At 41.0% G+C, this 24833-nt stretch overlaps 1 protein-coding gene across 3 annotated transcripts in view; it reads left to right on the forward strand.

Moving 5' to 3' along the window:
- The first annotated feature begins 1404 nt into the window (after window positions 1-1404).
- Window positions 1405-24833, forward strand: part of LOC117443518 (BTB/POZ domain-containing protein kctd15) — a 48483-nt gene continuing 25054 nt past the window's right edge. The window contains exons 1-3 of one of the 3 annotated variants that reach the window (XM_034079459.2): window positions 1405-2235; window positions 4581-4756; window positions 11581-11725. In XM_034079459.2, the coding sequence (XP_033935350.1) occupies window positions 2227-2235; window positions 4581-4756; window positions 11581-11725 (330 nt within the window). In that variant the 5' untranslated portion in view covers window positions 1405-2226. Of the gene's footprint in view, window positions 2236-2318; window positions 2564-2627; window positions 2941-4580; window positions 4757-11580; window positions 11726-24833 lie in introns of those variants that run through there. The other 2 variants (XM_034079456.2, XM_034079448.2) reach the window with 2 other exon arrangements.

Genomic DNA, 24833 nt, shown 5'->3' on the forward strand with positions numbered 1-24833 from the left:
GGCGCGGAGTGTTTCTAATTACAAAGACGTGAACCGCTTCAAGGAGAGACGCGTTCACACTCCCACTCCGCTGCTGCGAAATCACCGGTATCACTACTTTATTTTACATCTGAATTATTGACATTTTAGATGTTGGAAGATACCGTAACTTCTATTTGAGGAGTAACGGATTACATGTAACGGAATAACGAGCTAACTGTTTTCTCTGTACAGTTAAATTAAAAATATGTAATCGGATTAGTGTTACAGTTTTTAACTATAACTAGCAGGATTACAATATTAAAATACATTTAAGAACGACATATTAAGCACAGGGTTAATTTAAACATGTAACCTATAAAGAAAATCCATTCGGTAATCTGATTATCACAATATAACATAATGTAACCGGATTAGATGACCTCAATGTCAAATGCAAATAAACACAAGAGAAATAAATATCAAAAGTATGCTTCAGTATTTTATAAGAAAAACCATGTCACCTTGGAAAATAAGAAATCAAGATAATTAGGTTAAAAATATATTTTATTTATAGGAAAACCTGCTTTACGTAATCCTGTTAAATGTAATCCGTTACTCCACAAGCCTCATGGCAACACTTAATTTACGTTTCTTTATATAATGTATTTTAATTTAGTATGTGATTTATTAAACAAAAGATTGTGTTTTGTATTCAAATGATGTATTAAACTAAAATAATATCGCTAAAATGTATTGGTGTTTGATATTAAAGTAATCCAATGGTCACGAAAGTAATCAGGTTACTTTATTGAGATACTTAAATTAGGTTAGATTATGATTTCACAGGTAACTAGATGTACATGGTTAAATGAACCTCCTTATGATTAAGAGTATATTATTGGAGCAGGTAACAGACAATAAAAGACCTTTAAATGAAACGGGATCAATAAGATATCATATGTTTCGTCTTGAAACAATAGAGACCTCTCCCAAAAAGTGAAACTACATGTTCTGCGGACCAATAACAAGTTCCTACACTGGTTGGCGCCAAATATCAAGAAACGAGCCTCCCACCTCTCCGGATGCTGGAGAGTAATTACTGGGCTCCATGTTGCATCAATTATTCACAGTTATTTACCCGCAAATAAACACACATTCAAATAAATAAATAACGCTCTCCTTGTCTCCCTCTTTACCCTTCACCAAATGTGGCACGCCACTTTCACGCGCTTCATCATCACCTGCATGGTGTCTTTCTTTATATGTTTAAAAAATAACAATTGTCATCCAGCGTCTTATTTTCCCTCAAAAAGAAGAAGTCTGGAGGCTGACTGCTTTCATTTGAGAGTGAAGCAAGGGGGGGGGGGGGGGTTGTTCTGGGCAATATCTCCATCTAAGCCCTGCGCTATAATTGAAATGGCGCATTTGGCTGCGGGCAGGTTGTGAGGGCGCTTTCTGCAGCAGCATGCATGTCCATAGACGTCATTTGATTTTAATGGCCTGCAGGAAATTTGGTGTTACAACTCCAGACATTAAGGCGAGAGAGGGAGAGAGGGAGAGACAGAGGGGGGAAATCACCGCGTGAAAGATATTGGTTCAAGGATATCTCTTCATTTTCAACATATTTTTCCTACTGGGACTTTATCAACAAGTTACTGCGCCTTTTATGAGTGAAGGACTATGGCTTTAAACTTTAGATCCAGGCTGGAGATGGAGATGGAAATGTATGCCTACTAGCTGGAACTGCCCGGGGAGCTATTACATCAGACGAAATGACAATGATTAAAATCAGCTTTTTGCTGCTCGAAATCCATTGAGCGACAGTTGCCTGTTAGGTTTCCAACCCCCTACAACTTCACACCGTTAAGGGAACCCGTCTACTTTAGCTGGGGTAACAATTAGACAAGTTGTTATATCTTTGCAGTCATAATTTCGGGATAAGGAGGGGGTATATCACGTTCTTTCTTCCTTGAGAAAATTGCCTGGGTGAGAGAGTGGAGTTGAGCTAATTGTAGCCTAATCCCTGGCCCAGAGGCACTTGGGCTGCCCGGAGCCAGATCTTTCTTTTTCAGCTCGGCTCTGTTATTTAGAGACGGATTATTGGCTTTCTTCTTCTCATAACAAACCACAGGGGCAGTTTCATTTAGGCAACAAAAAGCAAGAACAAGAAGAAGCCGAAAAAACGAAGCAGGGATCCAACAAGAGCGCACAATTTTACGCGTATCCAAAATAAGAGCACAGAAGAGGAAGGAGATCATCTCATCTATGTACAAGGTAAGGAAGCTTCCTGTGCGCTTTGGTACAAAGATGCTCGCCGAGGACAAGTCGAGCCAGCCGTGCAATAAGAGCCTTTAAAGCCACAGAGACTCTTTCGCTAAAGCAGTCCAGCCCGGCCACAGCCTGTAGTGTGTTTTTAGAAGGCTGCTTTGTGTTGGGATACACAGAAAACACAGCGTAGAGGTTCGTGCCGGAGCTGGATGCTGGTGTAAGTGTACCACAGACTCGAGGGCATTTGGAGAAAAATATTTGAGATTTTCCGGGGTTTTACGCGGACAGGAGCTGGGACTGACCGCCGGCACGGATTTCCACGATGTTTGAAACGGTATGTCATTTTTCCACATAATCCGATGTGTTTCCGCACAGTGCAGCCTGTCGGATAGTCGAACCGGTGCGAAAGAGCAGCGTGGAAACCAGAGGGGTTTACCTTCCTCTTTTCCCTTTCTTTCTCGCAGTTTTTATCCAGCGCCTGATGAATCACACGTGTCAGGATCCTGATTTTAATTGTACAGCATGGAATAAGACGCCATGTTGAGCATTGGTCGAATTAAAGGCAGAGCACATCGTGTGGAGTGGGATGTTGTACCGGGTTGTTCCCCATTCTAACAATTCCGTGTGCGTACTATTTCCATCGTGTACGCAGAGGATTTTCATATTATTTGGATGTCTAAAGGATGGAATTGGCTACAACACTTTATGAGGGTCAGTGGAAGGAGGCAGGGGGAAGTTGATGCTTTTACGGTGTTTTGTGGTGGAATGTGTCATGTATGCTGTGTGTGATTGTGTAGGGGGAGATAGAGAGCGATTTAATGAGACAGATGTTGAATGAAATTATGATGATTTGGGAGCTTTATATGCATTTTTCTCTCTTTTTTTGTTCCGATTATATTCTACATGTATTGTTGAATTGTTAAGGAGTGAAGGAGGGGGGATACCGGTGCTGGGACCCCAAACTTCTTCAGTCTTTACAAGTTTTTTTCCTCTTTTTCCTTGGATTTGAAATGTAATCCCGTCCTACTGTAATCGTATTAAACGAACATGATACTGCTGTGAGCCAGGCAACACCCTGAGAAAAAAAGGAAAACCCTCCTGTCTCGTTTTTTGCCCAGCGGCGTTTGTCCTCTCGAAGCCGAGGGGCTGATCTGGCCTTTCACACCGGCCTCTGGTTTACCATATACGGCAGGGCAAACAGCCCATAATATGCAACCACACTTACTGATCAACTGCTGATTTACTGGAGGGTGAAATCCTATTACCCCAATCTGTTGTGTAGTTGCACAGTGGAGCTCAAAGTAATATTCAAAGTTTGGTTGTGTGTTGCGTCAGGAAAGGTCTGCATTTCAGACCTAAGCGCCTGCAGGGGAACGGATGAGTAATGATAACACAATGTGGCCTTTAGTCACTGATCGTTAGGGAAACTTAAAGTAAGAAAAATCCTATCCTCTCCTGTTGTGTTTTACACTTCGTAGGCACTAAAATATGTCCACTTTAATGTTGGAAAACAAAACGCTCTACTCAATTGGACCCAAATGCATCCATTGATTTCCCAGGACCATATGGAGTCGTATCGAAGTCTTTAAAGAAGATAGATTTCATCAGACATTTCAGCAGCTAATCAAACCCAGCTGCTGACCTCCGCGTGCACCATATCTCAAACCAGTCCCCCAAAGCTGGAGCACTTAGATTAACACGAGGTTATATTATATGGCACAAAATGTAATCTTTCTGACATTTTGTCAACTCGTTTACGGAGAGAAATACGTCATGATTGGGCCTGTGACTGTAGACCGTAAAGTGGGGCTTTTCGCGCGTTTTTCATGACAAAACAAGCCATCACCTCTTTTGTTTTTGACTGTACGTGTGCAAAGAGGAAGACGAAAAGTAACCCCCCCACCTCATCTCCCACCCCCGTCGTGTTCCTGGCTCTCAGATTGGTGCTTGGTGTGTCTGGGTGCATCACGTCTAACACATACGGCGACCTTTAATTAGAATATTGCAGCAGCAGTTTGTTTTATTCCCCTGGAGGCTGACACCTAGCATTCCTCCCTCTCTCTCACTGTCTTTATATCTGTCCATCTCTCTCCCCCCTCCTCTCGTTCTCTCTCTCTAATAAGCATCCTCCTATCCTCGCCTCCGGTGCTGCATGGAAAGATGCAAACATACTTAATTAGAGCGGTGGCAATAATTTCCCGGCTAAATATGCGACCAGACAGACATGGAAGTGATCTGATAGCATCCAGAGAGGCTCTGCTCCACGCCGCACCAGCAGCATAGTGTTGTTGTGTGTTTCTGTTCAAATGCTTACCACCACTCCCATGGCTTTTCTGTACACTTGCTTTCAGGAGGGAAGAAGCATGTCTCGGCTGTCTCTGACCCGGTCCCCGGTCTCTCCTCTGGCCTCGCAGGGGATCCCTCTGCCGGCTCAGCTGACCAAATCAAACGCCCCGGTGCACATCGATGTCGGGGGACACATGTACACCAGCAGCCTGGCGACCCTCACCAAGTACCCAGACTCCAGGTAAGACGCGTCTCTCACATGCACAGGACATCCATGTATCTTATGTCACAATATTATGACTTATTGACATTTTAAAAAGAGTATATTGTGATTTAAACGTGAAATCTTCATGAAGTTGAGACTGACTAATTTACTCCATAAGACATGTCTCACTGCATATTAAGTATTTCTTATTTATCATCAATTTAAGGATTTATTGGCATATGTTGATTTCTTTGTGATATCTTCTTTAATGTGAGACTCTAACTTACTTACCTACTCCAGGCAGGACATGCTCTCATACTGAATGCATCAGTTCTTGTAAATAATGTCCTTATTTATCAGAGTTTTTGAGTTTTCGGCATTTTAAAGAGTTTATATTGTGATTTAAACTTCATGAAGTTCAGACTCTAACTTAACTAATTGTACAGAGTGCATCTTTTGTTTTAAATGTGAGACTTTACTTACACTAAGACGCATCTCTCATATGCATTAGTTTTATTATTAATTTATCTAACATCGATATCATTGTGTATCGCCATTTGAAGAGTGTATGGGAAATGGGGACAGTCTTTTTACTTTATGGTGTCCTTTCCAAATTAAATCTTCAAGTTGATTTGAATTCTATTTAACAGCTTAATTTTAGTCATTAAATCAGTTATTAAATAATTGAACTGGTGTTTTTCTTAATTAGGACTCATTGGATTTATGCTGCTAACAAGTAATTTCGCTGACTTCACAACTTCACAACTGTAATGTCTTTTTGGGGAAATGTCTCATCATTTCAATACTCTCATGGCTCTAAAACGATCCATTTGATTGTTTCTCTTTGTTTTAGTCCTGATTATTTTTTAATACACCTCCAGGGCTTTTGTTTTGTGTCTCCTTGCATTTGGAAATGCAGCTGCTGTCAATCTGGCCGGTGCAGATGCTTTCACATGTTTTTAATTGGGATTTTAATGGTGGTGCATCTACAAGCAACCACGTCTGCGTGCACCCCCTATCATCGCCTGTTTATTTGGTCAGGAGATCAGAGTGCTGTGAAGGATCCTTGGAGGGAAACCTGAATGTGTGGATCATAAAAGCTTTGAATCTGATCAGATCTTCCTCGTTTGGGTGTCGAATACAGATTCTCCGAGTAATTTAGACGTAGCTTTTGCAACAAAAACCTCTCATTTAAAGTCGTTATCAGTGTCAAACATAAAGGTTACTTTCCAGACACGACAGTAAAGCGTGAAGACTTTCATGAGTATATTCCTATGTTTGAAAAGTTGTAGAAACATGGCTGGTGTTTCAGGGAAACGTCGACACCTCAAACGCTTGCTTTCGATTATCTCAATTTGTTTGGGACAGGAAGAGAAAGGAACTCCGGCTTTCTGAGGCCTCTGATTCCCTCAGTGTCCTAAGATGTAGTCATCATGATTCCCGTTGTGTAAGAGCCGTTGGTAGTCCTCCCTCCCTCCCACTTCATCTCGCGTTTAGCTCCATGCTCACACGAGGTGACACCAGCGGAGGTAGCTCTGTTCTCCGCTGATTTCCACGCTGCACATTTCCTCCCAAAGCTAATGCGGTGCGTCGTTCCCTCCACGCTGCACTCAGCTGGCAGTCCCATGTGGGCCAGCGTAAGCATTCACCAGGTGGTTGAAAACATGCCAGACAGGATCCCCTTAATCCCTGGGTAATATAAATATTAAAGTCTTGAAGCCGCTGACAGGAAATCCCTTTTGTTCCTGACATCTAACACGGAAACTAAAGCCAATCGCAGACAAGGGTTTATAATTGTTTCTGTTAATGGGGTGGTGTGTATGCGATTATCCAGGGGCAACAAGACGGCGGTTTTTCTAATGAAAAAATGCTAATGATATTCAGATTTTCGAGTAAAAACCGTCAAATGACTCATCGCGCGTAGAACCGGCTCTCGTGTTCATGACAGTCTTACATTTTATTTTACGCTCCGATGCGAGCTTCATGTTACAAAGATGTTATTCATACGGGGAGAAGAAGAAGCGCCCAAACGGTGTTATCACAGAGAGAGTAAAGACCGGATGCCACTGTGAGTGTTTCTCTTCCACACATGCTCCTTTGCCCCCTCTCTCTCTTTCTGTTACTTTCTCACTTTGAAACACACACACACACACACACACACACACACACACACACACACACACACACACACACACACACACACACGCATGCATACTCTCTCTGTTCTCTTCCAGCCTCCTCAGTGCACAGGGCCTCAGGGCTACACTTTCCGTTGGAGCCCGTGGAAGGAGGGGCCCTTTTGTGTGAATTAGGATAATGGCTGACAGCAGAAAGCAAAACAATTACACTGGCAAAGCCGCATTGATATATATATATTTATATATATATATATATATATATAGAGAGAGAGAGAGATATTTATATAGACGCTGCATTCAGTCATGTCCGGTCAAACAGGCAAAACCGGAAACTAAGTAGTGTTAGAAGAAGTACTCGGATCCTGTACTTAAATAAAAGTATGCATAGTATTGTCTACAAATACTCCATTACATGAAAAAGTCCTGGTTATGATTAAGTACGATTACAAAAGTATTGGCATCATGATGTACTCAAAGAACCAACAAATATAAGTACTCATTAGGTCAATGGCTCATTTTGGGTTATCAGGTAAACGTACTTCAAATATAAAAAGTAAAAGTACTCACGGATAAGTTCACAGTCTTATTTTGTGTTTATTACATTAAGCTGTTATACATGTACCAGCTTCTTAGCATTGTGGTTAGTGTGGACCGCATGTAGACTGTAGATGAGAGAGTTAAATAGTAAGTAGCATTAAAGCGGCCCTGTTGTGCTCTTCTGAGGCTTTCCACAACATAGTGACATCACGTAGTTACAGTAGCGCTTCTATTGGCTAGCGCTCCAACACATTGTACGTCATAGGCTAAGGGGCGGGACATCTCTAAGCGGTTGACCAATCACAACAGAGCCGGCCAGCTAACCAATCAGAGCAGACTGGGCTCTGGTTTCAGACAGAGGGTGAAAAGAGGTGCTGAGACAAATAAAGAGCTTTTTGAACATTAAAGCATGGAGACATGTCCCAGTAGAGACACTTAAGTTAAGGGACATGGACATTAGCATAATAGGGCCCACTCTTAATGAAAACACTCAACAATAAGTGGAAAATGTACTTAGTTACTTTCCATCAGTGGAACTAAGAGAGCAGGGTTAAAGAGTTTAGAGTTGATGATTACTTGTAATAGATTGCCTCCTAAATAATGCAGCGTGCCAAGAGAAAGTTAGTCTAGTAAGTAATGTGCGGTCATTCATCTTCTTCCGTGCGGGCCGCGTTCAGGGACAGGGGTCGTGAAACATTGATGCTCTCGCTGCGCCGCTCGCTCAGAGCAAAGTCTCTGCTCAACAGAAGCTGGGGATTAAAGGGGGGGCGTTTCAGAGACGAGGAAAGTGTTGTGAAAAGACCACTGCAAGGCCTCAAGCGTTGCTTTTTTAACACGGCGCCAACACATCGCTGCGATCTGAAGTAAAATTAGCTGTTTGACTTTTAGTTTGAATCGCTTAACATGAAATAATAATGAGAGTTAATTGTGGCTCGTGCGCCGGAACAGAAATGTTATGTAGCTGCAAAATAACAGAGAAAATGTTTTGGCAGACATTGTGATGCCTAGCAACACGACGTGTGGGGATACGAGTCGGTGACGGTTATCAGTGGTTGTGAAATTGAGTTTTCTCGATGCAATCACATCTGGGAATATTGGCCAACAAAGCCTTCAATGATTATATGTTCCCAGATAACCATGTAAGACAATTGTCGTTGCTGTTTTCATATTGAATGTAAAAAAACCTGGATGGAAATTACACACGAATCTGATTTGATTGTAGCCACATATTGAACCACTTCTTAACACACATCGCTGCGATCTGAAGTAAAGTTAGCTGTTTAGTTTTAATCGCTTAACATTAAATAATAATGAGAGTTAATTGTAGCTCTTGTGCCGGAACAGTAATTTTATGTAGCTGCAAAATAACAGAGACAATATTACACTGATTTGATTGTAATGAAGCCTTACCACATATTTAGCTAACGTAAAGTAGTCCTTGTTTTGGAACTTCTTTCCACTACTGTGTGATGTGAGGCAGGACGCTCACTCCCTGGGCCCTTTAGCGTCTCCAGGCGGCATCTGTTCCCGTCGAATCAGTGGTACCTGAACGCCCCTCCACCTCCTGCAGACCCCTCTCTGCCCGCACTTGGGGAGATCTGAGCTTTTCCTGTCCTCAATAACCTCCCTCGTCTTCCTCACTCTTCCTCTCTGCATGGAGGTGTGTCTGTATCTTCTCCCGCTCCTCTCTCCATCTCTTCTCATATTCTGTTTCTCTTCTGATTTCTTTGTCTCTTTCTTCTTTCTCCACATCAATCTGCTTTTTTGTCTATCTTAATTTCTCCGTGCATGCCCCCCCCCCCCAACACCCTTTTCTATCTCCCTACCTGTTAAAATGACCCCCCCCCCCCCTCCTCCCAACCATCCAATTCAGGGATTTAACTGAAAGGGTAAAAATGAGGAGACCAACAGAGAGCGAGAGTGAAGGGAGTAGAAGAGAGGGAAAGAAAAAGAAAAACAGGCAGCATTTTAATTGCTTTTTAAAAAAGTGGAGATGAAAAACAGAGTTGGCCTGGAGGGGTATGGTGAAATTCTAGCTGGAAGAATTGCAAGACCATATGAGAAAGGAACACCTCGGGCGAAACAGGGAGATGAGTATTGGTTTTTTATAAAGCATTTTGCATCGATTTCCAGAGAGAAAGCGAGCAAGGGAGAAGGATGGAGACGGAGGAAGAGAAAGAAAGAGTGGAAGCGAGGGAGAACCATCTTTGCTTCTTCACAAGTCAAAGAAAAACACATTTGACGTGATAGCTTCAGTGCGCGGAGTCGACACATCGGGGTCAGGAGATACCTGATACAAGCATTAGATCCCGCTCTTTAACAAAGCAAGAGGCTTGTAGATGCAGAGAGACGAGTGGAGCCAGCCCCCGCTGTTTGTCCACGTTCCCACGGCGGCTCCCGTCCTCTCCGTCTAACACGCGTTGACAGCAGCAGTGCTCAGGCGGCGCTGGGCTTGCTGGCCGGCGCGTTATGGCACATAGCTTTCTTTGTCGTACAACTTTGTCAGCCGACGTGGAAGCTGTTACCGTGATTAAGGAAGTGATGATAATGACAGCCACGCAGCGCCCTGCCAAGAGCCCTTCCTCAGCCAGGCGAAGGGACATGTGCGGCGGGAGAACAGATTTCATGTAAAGAGTATTATTTACACTGCCACTTTTGTGACGCAACAATAATTCAACCAGCCTTCCCCAATAGATCAGATGTTAAAACACTGCTTATACTTAGATGGATCCGTCCAGTGAACGAGGGACCTGCAGGTAGACGCTGCAAGAACACCTCACAAAGACAAGTGGAAATGAATATCTGTCCAGAGGTATCTGGAGGCGCGGAGCGAACGTGGTGTGATGAAAGTTTCAAGATAACAGCAATTCCTTTCTGTCTTTGCCTTGATGAGCGCCTGTAGCCGACTCTAACCAAACGCTTCATCTTAGGAAGGGAAGGAGTTAACTAAAGGACACCGAGCAGCAACAAGTGTCTGCATAGACCAGTCCTGATGATATTGAGTGGTGAGCGCCTGTAGCCGACTCTAACCAAACCCTTCACCTTAGGAGGGAAGGAGTTAACTGAGACAGCAACAAGTGTCTCTATAGGATGCTACCGTCCTGATGATATTTGGAAAATTCAGTTTTTTTAATTCATTATTAGATAGGAAAACAATCTTGATGTGATTCCAGCTTACTTTGGGGTAATGTTATTTTCAGTATTCCAGCTTTTACAGATGATTTTGATGTGTTTCCGCAGTTTGTTGTTCCATTTGATGGCAAAGAAAATATTGAAAACTTTTCAATATTTTCTTTGCCATCAACAAAAAACTGCTCTTGATAAACCTGACCAATACGGATATATACTATGATGTATAATAGGAGAACATAAAAAGGAAGAAGCAACATATTTGTGTGATGGCATATGATGTAGAGTCCCAATATGTTGATTTTATTTTATTATGGCGGTCCAATATCACCAAAATATGCATTTGAGTATACATTTCGATTAGATTGCGAAGGAACTTAAATACAGGCCAGTGCAAGAATAGGTTGTCCTCAAAGACTCATGTGTATCCACAGCATTACATAGTGAAATAGTGAAACCCAGCATGTGATACCATAACTCTGCATTAAGTACAGTCAGGTGCAGCTGTTTAAATCCCTTTTTAAATTCACAACAGAGTCAAGAAATGTCTCTCTCCCGTTACATTATTGTGTGGACCTCCACCGTTTCCTACCTCGTTTCCTTCCCAGCCCTCTGACAGATGGAATAATAGAGCTGTAATGCTACATTCATGCTATTAATTTCTGTAAGTACAAGCAGCACGCGTGTGTGTTGTTGTAATCTCTCCGCAGAAGGGACACTTCAAACAAGTCTGAAATGGAGGAACTGTGCCTTAAGCCCCTTGTTTCAACCTAGGATGCTAATGCATTTCAAGCTTAGTGCTAATAAAATTGAAAAATAAATGGAGGGTAATTGTTTCATGCATTTGAAGGGAGCTGGCTGACTCTGTTATGTGTGTTTGTGTGTGTGTGTGTGTGTGTGTGTGTGTGTGTGTGTGTGTGTGTGTGTGTGTGTGTGTGTGTGTGTGTGTGTGTGTGTGTGTGTGTGTGCGGCTGCCTGCTTGTGTGCGTGTGTGTGTGTGTGTGTGTGTGTGTGTGTGTGTGTGTGTGTGTGTGTGTGTCTATTTTCAATTTTCAGAATCAGTCGTCTGTTCAATGGCACGGAGCCCATCGTGTTGGACAGCTTGAAGCAGCACTACTTCATAGATCGGGACGGAGAGATATTCCGCTACATCCTCAGTTTCCTCAGGACCAGCAAACTGCTCCTTCCAGATGACTTCAAGGTAAATACCCGCGCCACAACACACTCCGTTGTTTGTCCGCACCATCAGTTTAAACAACGGGGGAACATCAGGACAGTATGTAAAGCCTTCTGCCCAGACATGCAGTTGTGTGATGTAAAAACACAAGATCTTCCACGAGATTTTATCAATGTTTACCGTGCTCTTGTGGGTTCCATGTTTTCACAATAGACCTGATACAATAACAGAGATCTGTTTTTACAATCAACTTCCTCCCGTTCAACACACCAATTACCTGCAAGCATAAGCAGTCATTAGGAAACTATGGTTAGGGTCTCTGGTGGAAGAAGTTTTCAGATCCTTTACTAAGTAGGACATTCATGTGAAAGTACTCAATTACAAGTAACAGAAGGGTTATCAGAAAAATGTACTTAAAGTAGCAATAGTAAACGTATCTCAATCTGTTGAAAAATGGCATCCAGATGTGATTTATTATTATCTATGACATTATCAGAATGCTAATAGTGTTGCTTCAAGTAGCATTTTTCTTGTAGTCTCAAATTATTGATTTTTCGGACTTTCTTTGTATCTTTTTGTAATATATTGGATATATCAAGCTTACGTCACTGGTCTAATCTTTAGAGGTGTATAATTAATTTTCACGGACTGACGAACAACTTCTCAGTTCAAAAAATGTTTAAGAAATCTAGACCGCAAAATAATTAAAAAGTGCTTGTTTTTCCTGGCCAAGGATAGGTTCCTTGAACACAACACGAGCGTAACATGTCGTCACGTGGTGTAGTGCTGACAGAGAGGAACGCCGCTCCAGCACTTCAAATATTGCAGTATCCATAAGGAGCCGTACACATGCCGCAGTTTTTGCGTGGCTTTTAGTTGTAAGCCCAGTGGCGATCTGTTGTTATTAGCATCTGGTTAGCTAGCTATGCTAACGAATTTAAAGAGCTTTTTCTATGACCAGGTGGAAGAGAGCTCTCTCCTGACGGACTGAGAGGCTCAAATAACCTCAGCTCAGTGAGGTTAAGGCATAGTTATACAAAAATAAGAGACTAAATGAAAAACAGGTATATTAAGACAGTAACAAAAAAGTTGTTAAAAATAACATTATAGCACAGGCCTTTGTCAGATGGTATATTATGCTGCTTCGAATAGTTCTCTCTTTTTCACCATACGTGTGTTTGCGTCCCTGAATGTAGGGGAAAAGAAGTATAAAGTAGCATTACATGGAAACATTTTAGTAAGTGCTCGTATTTAAGTTCAGTACTTGAGTAAATGTACTCAGTTACTTTCCACCACTGGAACAAACACAGTGGTGGAAAATGCTAACTGGCTAGATTCAAAATGCAAGGCTTTTATTGTCATACGTACATAGCTACAGTGTAGATATGTCAATGAAAATCTCAGGTCACAGGCTCCTCCAACAGTAAATAATAATAATAATTCATTTATTTTATATAGGCGTCTTTCAAGTCTCTCAAGGTCGCCGTACAAACACAATAAAACAGATCAAGTAGATACAAATAAAATAGAATAGAAATAGCGCAAGACTGGCTAACTGGAGTGTGTGTGTGTGTGTGTGTGTGTGTGTGTGTGTGTGTGTGTGTGTGTGTGTGTGTGTGTGTGTGTGTGTGTGTGTGTGTGTGTGTGTGTGTGTGTGTGTGTGTGTGTGTGTGTGTGAGAGCCCTGAGCTGTTACTCAGAGTGGTTTCTATAGAGGTGAGCCCAGGTAAAACCGCCCCCCCCCCCCACCCTCCCTCTGCCCCCCCACCGCTCTGATGACTGCTCTCTCTCAGACAGGAAGTCTCGCTGTGCGTCGAGGAGTACTCTGAGAAAAAACCGTGTTGTGTGTCAGTTTAATACCTAATACACTCTGAGCCCGTGTACTTACACTTTCATCTCTGTGGGAACCTGTGTGAGACAGATACACACACTCTTTATGAAAGTACTATTTTGCATATTATATACAATATATTTGTATGTAATATACAAGAACCCAAAGCTCATAGCAACAAACCGAATGCTTCCACGCTTTATCCACTTGATTGATTTTGATTGATACATTTATTTCGAACAAGTAAAATAAATAATTACAAAACAAAACGAATGTTGCCGTGCATAGTCATGTAAGAGAAATCAAAAACAACAACAACAGCATTAGCAACATAAACAGTGCCACATCTCGTGTTCGAAAAGGAGTGAGAAGAAGTATAACTTATTTAATCTCACCCCCTTGTCCCTAAATGATTTATTTATAATCATATCGTGTACGTACTGTAGATGTAGATTTCCCACGGATGCAATATATTTGAAGGTCATTGGTTTGAAAAATGTCCACGTTGTGAGCTTTACATGTTGCTTTACAAGTATGTTGAGCAAAAGGGCAGTATTTGAGTTGTTTGAGAGCATGTTGCGTATTTATTAGACATGGATCAACATTAGTATTTATTTGAAGTCTGACAGATGTAAGCTCTCCTACTAGCTCTGGTTTGGTCTCCACCGTCCATGAGAAATACCTGAAGTTGTTAGTAGTGTTATCTTCAGATTAGTGTCTTATTCTTCTCAAAATACGGATGCTGAGAGATTTGACTAAACAGTCAAATTGCGTGACAGACAGAAATTGTCAAATGTGTTAACTAGGGATGGGAATTTGAAAGCAATTGTATATTCGAATATTCGACCCCCCAAAAAAACGAAATGTACATATCTTTTTTTTTCTATAATTTTTTAGAAATACATACATGTTCAAATAAGTGTAGAAACCAAGTCGAATTTGTCAAATGTATTGCACTGGTGATCACAGTTTGACAGCTATAGGCCTACAGCTTTCATGTGTGGAGGCGATTCACAATCAGGCCAGCTGTAGAGAAGACCCTCTCAGCTGGAACGGAGGTTGCGGGTATAGCAAGGTATAGCATGTATATAATAAGTTAATAAGTTTCATTTGGCATAGTTTGACCTCTACACCGCACTCACTAACCTGGTCGAAATATTTCCACACATTACTCCTTTTTGACGCCATGTCTGTGTAGGACTCTTCTTGGAGTGTAAATGATTACCGGACTATGACTGGTAAAATATGTTGAATACCGGCAAAACTAAATCTCTCCAGTCAAAATGTCTATGCACTTTGCCGCCACACACGGTTGCCAAGCAGCGCTTATTGTTGTTTAGGCTGGCCACTCATGTGTCGCGAGTTTTGACAGGGGGCGGGGGAGCACGCACATGAACTGTTAGCACCGGAACCTCGCAACGGCTGCGGAGCGCATTTGCGCCACATTTGGGCCTAAGATGAGGTTTGAGTCTGCGTGGTCTGCGTGTAGGGAGGGGCAGCAGCCATATCTTTGGCTAGATCTGATGGATTTGGACATAAACGCGAGTGAAGTATAACCGGACACGAGAGAGAGAGATCAGCACAGCAGCTCTGCCCCTGTGAGAGACCGGTGAGCGGAGCAAAACACACCTTTAGACGTCACCTAACACATTTAGCTATGGCACAGTCGTATATATATACATTGAATTATTCAATTTGATAATATGTAATCAACTCCCAAAAAAAGATAATTATAAAAAATTAATAAAAATATTCATAACTCATATTCGATACATGAATAATTATTCGAAAACCTGAATAATTTTTAATATTCAAATATTCGATGAATCGTTCCCATCCCTAGTGTTAACACTACTAGGACTAAGTATGTTTGATTTGACTGAAAACAACACTAAGACTGAACGGCTACTGAACTGTGACGACATCATGCAGTGATGTTGATTCAAGAAGGCAAGACTTAGTCGTCGACAGAAAATGAAAATGTTTACCAAAATCTCTGTATTTCACTTTAAAAAAATGATGATATCGTACAGATTGATTTAATTTTTTTGACGCTACATTTCCTATACTTGCCACTGGACTACAGCAGCACAATTAGCACAGTCAGTGTGAATTAGAGTGCCTAAGTTAAAGGACAACAACAGAGCTTTTGAAAAACCAGGTGATATTTTAGCTAGACAGGTTTGATTAAATGGTTCAATCTGATTAACCAAAACTACTTTAAAATAGTTATAGTTTTCTTCGAATACTATAACTGCATTAGAGTAAATATGACAACAAATACCAAGGACATTTGAGACACTGCTAAGACTACATAAAACGGATAGCTGACAAAGATAACTCGAAGTAAAACCAAAGACAAGCTGAATGATCGTCGAGTTTCAAACTATTTTACAAAATGTAAAATCCTACATTTCTAGACAGAATATGTCGTTACACTTGATATAAGACCTAATAACTTGCGTCTTGTTTTTAGACAAGGCATCTTTTTTAGTCAAAGTCTCTTAAAAACACGTCGAAGCACTTCTGGCTCTTTTTGTAACACTTTCCCTAATTCTGGTCAAATATACAGTTGCAAGAAAAAGTCTGTGAACCCTTTGGAATGACCTGGATTCCTGCATAAGTTGGTCATAAAATGTGTCCAGATCTTCGTCTAAGTCACAACAACAGACACACACAGTCTGCTTAAACTAATACCACACAAACAATTATATGTTTTTATTGAACACACCATGTAAACAACAAACAAGTTTGCAAAAGAGCACCTGGATGTTCCACAGCACTACTGGCAAACTATTCTGTGGACAGATGAAACCAAAGTTGAGTTGTTTGGAAGGAACAACGCTATGTGTGGAGGATCCAAAGGGTTCACAACTGTAGTTCAAAATAAGTTTCCCAGCTACAAGATCTCATTTATCTAAATATCCCATCTTTACTTTAAGTGATATTACCAAGCCATTGTTCTATTGGCAGATTTGTTCGCGGAAACGGCTTGTTGTTAATCATATATTGACTTGTTTTTGGAGCAGCATTTTGTCCAGTGCATTCGAGTCACAGTGCGATGTTGATTTAAAGATATGTATCAGTGCAGCCTTAAAGCAACCTGGTTACTAGGAAGTTAGTCTCACCTCATAAATATCCACACAACCACATGTTTGTCAGAATGATTATACATTCTGCATAAAGCTCTTGAAGGTTTTTATCCAGTGATACTGTTTCCTAGGTGCTTTTTGTTTCTCCACTCTTCACTTCTACTCCACCTTACCTCGCGTGACCTTTCCACCAGGCTGGCACTTGTTCCTCTTTCTGTGCGAGGGAACAAGGCGAGGCCTCGGAGCCTCAGAGAAAAACTCTCCAGGCCTCACGGAGAGTCTGAACCAGAGCCAAACCTCAGACAACACCACATGAAAGCCCTGCATATTTTCAGCAAATGATGGCCTGACGAGATACAGATTAGTTTTAATAATAAAAGCACTTTTCATTCAACACATGCAACTCAAAGTGCTTTACAAAATGACACATCACAAGTTCAAAATACACAGGAAATTCCACTCAGATTATTTGTGAACAACTTTACAAACCTGTACATGCAGCAAAATGTAACATGTTATCAGGTTAATAGACACAAGCAGTCAAATGTATGATAATAAAATAAATAATGGGTTCTCTCTGACAGATAAGACACAAGACAACTCAATCGATGCAACAATATAAAATATAAAACAAAGTGAACATATAGGTTAAACGATTAAGAATTCAAAAAGACCAACGCAAAAAGAAATATTGCTATTGAAGCATGTTAGATTAATAAAATAATGATTCTTGCTTCTCCCCTCCCATCACGGTGAAGTCTTGACAGTCCAATCAGAGAGAAAGCATTGGACCTCATTGTTTCAACTCATTACGATCCCCTCGCATAAGCCTGTGTTGATCTGCATACCTTTCAATTTGCGTGAAGCCGGGGAGAGGAGGAAGGGAGAAGAAAAAATGCAAATAGTGCGAGGCGGAATTGAGCATGTCCTTATCTGAACACAATCAGCCTGCCGTCGCCCGAGGCCTCGGTCTGTTCTGCTGCTGGCAGACACCGCGCTGTGTGCTTTGCTAAATCAATGTGAAAGTCTGAGCAGAATAGAAACAGATATTCTGCTGCAGCCTACATCAGTGGAACAAAAATATTCACCATTAATTTCCCTCCTCATCTCATTATTCAAACTACAATTAATCACGAGCGTGTAAGCAATGCTCACTCACGTTGAGCGAATTAAAGGTTTGAGTTTGCGTCAGTGTATCGCACTTTAAATCAATAAGGCTTTCTTTCTTTGGCTATTGAATGCTAACACATAATAGGAAGCAGCTAATGTTAGCAGCTAACGGATAGATTTGGTAGCCTTTCCATTTTACAACAAGGAGGAATACATGCAGTGGCATTAAAGACATGGCTATAAACAGTTAGTTGTTTGCGTCGCTTTACTCTTGTAGGCTATACAGTAACAATCAGATTGTGGGTATATTCACTATTAATGTCCTCCTTCATCTCATTATTCAAACTACAATTAATCAAGCAATGCTCACTCACGTTGAGCGAATTAAAGGTTTGAGTTAGCGTCAGTGTATCGCACTTTAAATCAATAATGCTTTCTTTCTTTGGCTATTGAATGCTAACACATAATAGGAAACAGCTAATGTTATTTTACATACATTAAATCACAAGGAAAAATACATGCTCAGTCTCAGACATAGCTATAAACAGTTAGTTGTTTGCCTCGCTTTACTCTCATATAGCACTTTAAATCAATAAGGCTTTGGCTACTGAATGCTAAATAAACAATAGGAAGCAGCTAACGTTAGCAGCTAACGTTAGCAGCTAACGTTAGCAGCTAACGTTAGCAGCTAACGGATAGATTTGGTGGCCTTTCTGGCAACTTAGACTTTCTTAACTGCACAAGGACGAACCAAAGTACTTCAACAGTCAGCCTGTGGGTATATTCACTATCAATGTTCTGCCTCATCTCATTATTCAAACTACAATTAATCACGAGAGTGTAAGCAATGCTCAGTCACGTTGAGGTAATTAAATGCATGTCAGTTTACTCTTTTGTATCGAACTTTAATTCAATAATGCTTTGTTTCTTTAGCGATTGAATGCTAACACATACTAGGAAACTATATTGGATTTATTCACTGTTCATTTTCTCCCATATCTTATAACTATACGTAATCACAGTCACATTAAAGCCATTACTTTTTTTTTTTTATCGCGCTTTAAATCAATATTGCTTTGTTTCCTTGGCTATTGAATGCTAACAAACAATAGGAAACGGCTAATGTGGTGTTGTTTTTTTCAGTGGCTGTTTAGATGAGAATCGGATACATTTCTTCTTGGTGGCCTTTCTCGCAATTTGATATAGATATCACAAGGGAGAACAGAAGTGGTTTAACACTTACCGAAGCAGTGCTCAGTCACATTGAAGCCACGGTTATAGTCTGTGGTTTTTGCATCGGAGTTACCATTTAATATCGCCCTTTAAACCAATAAGTCTTTGTTACTTTGGCTTTTGAATGCTCAAAACAAATAGGACGGAGCTAATATGTGTTGTTTTCTGAGAATGAGACCGCATAGATTTTCCGTAGGTGGCTTGTTTAATCATCACCCTCTGAACTGCGTGTGTGGCTTGAGTCCTTCTTTCGCCAACACGTATATCTTCATCAGTCCTCTTCCTCCCTTATAGTGACACTTTCCATCATTTTCACCCTTTTCTGTCTCTCCATCCCTCCGTTCTTCGCCGAGATGTTGCCTTGCCGGTGGGCGATCAGGTCGGATCATTATTTTGAAGCTCAAACGGGCTGTCTGGACACGGGTTTGGGGGATGAATTGTCACGTAGAGCTGGCAGCGTTTCCGCAGGACGGAGCTGTTGTCTCCCTTTCATCCTCACCTCACGCTTAGGATTACTCTGTTGTTTTCCACGCTGCTCAGGATGACTAAGCAAGTGCCTCGCAGACAGACCCCTGTTAAAAACATATCCATCCATGGCTTCAGACCTGTGAAGGATGAGGGGCTACACTTTGATACAGAGAGCCGCCTGAAGGGGGGCGTCTCAGTATGAGTTTTGTCAGCTGCAGCGAGAAGGCCAGGAGAGAGAAAAGACGGGGAGGAGAAAAGGGAGAAAAAGGACCCCCGTACTCTTCTCTCTCGCATTCTGAAATCTTAAATATTAGACCGTCAGCTTAAGATGTGTTGCGTCAACGCTCGTGCAGATGTGTCGCTCACACGCCTCGGATGAAGAGCAGTTTAGACGAGGGGGTGAAGCTGCGAGGAGAGCTTTCAAGGCGAGAGTGAGGGAAGCAGCGGGGTTAATGAATTTGCTGCCATGCGAGGTGAGAAGAGAAGGGGAAGCACTTCGAGACGAGGGCGCTGAAAACCACCACTGACGTTTCCACAGTAAACACTCAAAGTCTAACTTTTTAAGGACAACATGAGCAATATATTATCTGTATCAAATATTAGATTAGATTCAACTTTATTGTCATTGCTCAGAGTACAATGAAATGCAGTTTGCGTCCAACCAGAAAGGGTTCCATAAATTCACATAACTGCGAGGGAATGATTCTGTCTTTGCTCCTAGATATTTAACCGTATTGCCTGTTGACGTTAATAACCGACCAATATTCTGTTATCTCCTTTAAGGAATGTGCTCCAGCACTTAAGGGTCAGGTTTATGGCCTGATAGGGGGGTTTACGACTGTGAGAACGCTGGCTGTCTAAGCTCCACAGATGTGAGAGGCATCTCCTGTGTCTGCAGATGTTTACGCCCATCCCCAATATGTGGATTTGACTCTGTAAGCTAGTTAAAGGGTCTGCCAAGATGCGAGGCGGATCAGACATGACAACCCACCCGTGCAGGCAGAACCTTTCGCTGCTGTGACTTGTGATATGAATTCTCCGGCCGTATCCTTGCAATAAACTATCATTGTTTGACATCAAAGCTCCAACTCTCCTCGTGTCTCTCTGAGTCCTGACTCTCCATTGCTGCAGAAGTTTCCCTTAGAGAGGGCCTTAATAACAATTAATAATAATTCCCTTAATAACAAACAATAATGTATTGATATTCATACAAGCATGTCACCAACAATCCTTTAAAGCTGTGGTTCGGCACTGCAGTGTCCGTGCACTAAAGCAAAGCAGGAACCAGGAAGGCAATATCACCTACAAACACTTTAAATGTCAGTGATGGAAGTTCTTAAACTAAACATGAATTAACCCGTCCGTTTGGTCACCGGGAAACACTAATCAGAACACACATTTATTAATTGTTTAGCAAGAAAAAGGATTTTCAGCATTTCGGTGTAACCTAATTAAATCTTGTTCTAATAGGAGCTTAACATCGGGCCTCATTAACATAAAACTCCCTCAATGTGAGGAATACATTAAAGTCAGTGTCCTCATGTTCACTGTCTTGCACATATCGTTTCCTCACCTCCCGTCTGCCTCCAATCGCACGCGTCCTCCTATTCTCTATGGTAGCGGTGAATGATAGTGCCATCTGGTCTTATGGGAAATTAGAGGCAGGAGCACGGGGGCAAATGGCCTCCAGCAGAACCTGCCCAGGAGGGAGAGGCAATCTGCTGCAGACTGTCTGCACACAGGAATGCACCGTCTCACTTCACTGACAGCCTTTCTGGAGTCGGCGCGCTAAAACATGCTAAGGGCTAGCTGGGCTGTGCCAAGAGCTGCAGCATGGCTACGCTTTGTTTATTTAGCGCTGAGCTGCTGGTCGGAGGTCATCCTGGAGCCGGGTGTGTTCCGGTTCTTTCCAGAAGATGTACTACATGGTTAAAGGAGACCTCCGACTGTTATGTTGTGTGTGATTAGACATCCTTAACTTCACAAGGACGAACTGAAGTTGGATTTTTATATTTGGGTATTTGTCTGATTTGTATCCAGATCAACTTGCAATGGCTGCACGAGTATATTTAAACACACGTTAATAGGTTGAAAGCATGGTGCATTCCTCAGTAATGGGGCCTTGGTATTACAATTATAGCAACTGTATTTCTATAGAACCTTCCGTAAAAGAAATGCAGCATATAGAGCTTTACAATGAGGAAAGAAATGCATTCAATTAACATAAAAATAGACCGCAAGGACAAAGGACATTGGGGATGTCTGACATGAATGTTTTCTAAATATATTCAGAAATAATAAAGGGCGTTTTGAGGAAATCTTTAGTGCATGCCTGTACACCACGCTTGGTGTTTCACTCATGTGGAGGGGTCAAAGGGCAGATGCAGCCCCAACAGCACTCCTGCAGTAATTAGTGGATAAGTGTCTTGCTCAAGGACACTTAGTCATTAGTTGCTGCGGGGAAGCCATCAGGATCGCCTGTAAATACACGTTCCTCTGTCATCTTAGCGCTGCACGATGTGTGGAAGGTTTCGTCCTGATGACCTTGGAGCTGAACTGTAATGCAGAACCTCGCAGTGTGTGAGTCACTCAGATGGCCTGGAGGACGATGTGAACTCACCACAGAGGGCAAAAGCACACACAGCCTTTACTCAAGTAGAAGTACAGATACTCGTGTTTAAAAATACTCTGGTAGAAGTACTGACTAAACTTCTTTACTCAAGTCAAAGTAAAGAGGCTTTGAAATGTACTTCAGTAAAAAGTACCCATAGCTAGCAGCTGCTTTAAAGAGTACCTGACCTCCCTTTATATTAATAGAACAATAATGTCATTGTTAGCTAATGAATGTTTCCATGCTGAACAACGGCAACATGACAACGTTTCCATTGGTCCCTCTTCTTTAGAGAAGACCAGGAAGTGATGGATACACGGATCATGTTCCAATCAATAGGCACGCAATGACTCTGAAGAATAATGATCACGCACCAAACACACATTCAGACTAAAGGAACCAGCTGTTTGGGAAATGAGAGAAGTAGAAAGTACAGGTATTTGAGTTCAACATGAGAGAAGTAGAAAGTACAGGTATTTGAGTTCAACATGAGAGAAGTAGAAAGTACAGGTATTTGAGTTCAACATGTAAGAAGTAGAAAGTACAGGTATTTGAGTTCAACATGTAAGAAGTAGAAAGTACAGGTATTTGAGTTCAACATGTAAGAAGTAGAAAGTACAGGTATTTGAGTTCAACATGTAAGAAGTAGAAAGTACAGGTATTTGAGTTCAACATGTGAGAAGTAGAAAGTACAGGTATTTGAGTTCAACATGTGAGAAGTAGAAAGTACAGGTATTTGGGTTCAACATGTAAGAAGTAGAAAGTACAGGTATTTGTGTTCAACATGTAAGAAGTAGAAAGTACAGGTATTTGAGTTCAACATGTGAGAAGTAGAAAGTACAGGTATTAGGGTTCAACATGTAAGAAGTAGAAAGTACAGGTATTTGAGTTCAACATGTAAGAAGTAGAAAGTACAGGTATTTGAGTTCAACATGTGAGAAGTAGAAAGTACAGGTATTAGGGTTCAACATGTGAGAAGTAGAAAGTACAGGTATTTGAGTTCAACATGTGAGAAGTAGAAAGTACAGGTATTTGGGTTCAACATGTAAGAAGTAGAAAGTACAGGTATTTGAGTTCAACATGTAAGAAGTAGAAAGTACAGGTATTTGGGTTCAACATGTAAGAAGTAGAAAGTACAGGTATTAGTGTTCAACATGTAAGAAGTAGAAAGTACAGGTATTTGAGTTCAACATGTAAGAAGTAGAAAGTACAGGTATTTGTGTTCAACATGTGAGAAGTAGAAAGTACAGGTATTTGAGTTCAACATGTAAGAAGTAGAAAGTACAGGTATTTGGGTTCAACATGTAAGAAGTAGAAAGTACAGGTATTTGAGTTCAACATGTAAGAAGTAGAAAGTACAGGTATTTGTGTTCAACATGTGAGAAGTAGAAAGTACAGGTATTTGGGTTCAACATGTAAGAAGTAGAAAGTACAGGTATTTGAGTTCAACATGTGAGAAGTAGAAAGTACAGGTATTTGGGTTCAACATGTGAGAAGTAGAAAGTACAGGTATTTGGGTTCAACATGTAAGAAGTAGAAAGTACAGGTATTTGGGTTCAACATGTAAGAAGTAGAAAGTACAGGTATTTGAGTTCAACATGTAAGAAGTAGAAAGTACAGGTATTTGGTTCAACATGTGAGAAGTAGAAAGTACAGGTATTTGGGTTCAACATGTAAGAAGTAGAAAGTACAGGTATTTGGGTTCAACATGTAAGAAGTAGAAAGTACAGGTATTTGTGTTCAACATGTAAGAAGTAGAAAGTACAGGTATTTGAGTTCAACATGTAAGAAGTAGAAAGTACAGGTATTTGTGTTCAACATGTGAGAAGTAGAAAGTACAGGTATTTGGGTTCAACATGTAAGAAGTAGAAAGTACAGGTATTTGAGTTCAACATGTAAGAAGTAGAAAGTACAGGTATTTGTGTTCAACATGTAGAAGTAGAAAGTACAGGTATTTGGGTTCAACATGTAAGAAGTAGAAAGTACAGGTATTTGTGTTCAACATGTGAGAAGTAGAAAGTACAGGTATTTGAGTTCAACATGTAAGAAGTAGAAAGTACAGGTATTTGTGTTCAACATGTGAGAAGTAGAAAGTACAGGTATTTGAGTTCAACATGTAAGAAGTAGAAAGTACAGGTATTTGGGTTCAACATGTGAGAAGTAGAAAGTACAGGTATTTGGGTTCAACATGTAAGAAGTAGAAAGTACAGGTATTTGAGTTCAACATGTAAGAAGTAGAAAGTACAGGTATTTGGAGTTCAACATGTAAGAAGTAGAAAGTACAGGTATTTGGGTTCAACATGTGAGAAGTAGAAAGTACAGGTATTTGGGTTCAACATGTAAGAAGTAGAAAGTACAGGTATTTGGGTTCAACATGTAAGAAGTAGAAAGTACAGGTATTTGAGTTCAACATGTGAGAAGTAGAAAGTACAGGTATTTGGGTTCAACATGTAAGAAGTAGAAAGTACAGGTATTTGAGTTCAACATGTAAGAAGTAGAAAGTACAGGTATTTGGGTTCAACATGTAAGAAGTAGAAAGTACAGGTATTTGGGTTCAACATGTAAGAAGTAGAAAGTACAGGTATTTGGGTTCAACATGTAAGAAGTAGAAAGTACAGGTATTTGGGTTCAACATGTAAGAAGTAGAAAGTACAGGTATTTGAGTTCAACATGTAAGAAGTAGAAAGTACAGGTATTTGAGTTCAACATGTAAGAAGTAGAAAGTACAGGTATTTGAGTTCAACATGTAAGAAGTAGAAAGTACAGGTATTTGAGTTCAACATGTAAG

Source organism: Pseudochaenichthys georgianus, chromosome 3, assembly GCF_902827115.2.
Source record: "Pseudochaenichthys georgianus chromosome 3, fPseGeo1.2, whole genome shotgun sequence".
Taxonomy (NCBI): domain Eukaryota; kingdom Metazoa; phylum Chordata; class Actinopteri; order Perciformes; family Channichthyidae; genus Pseudochaenichthys; species Pseudochaenichthys georgianus.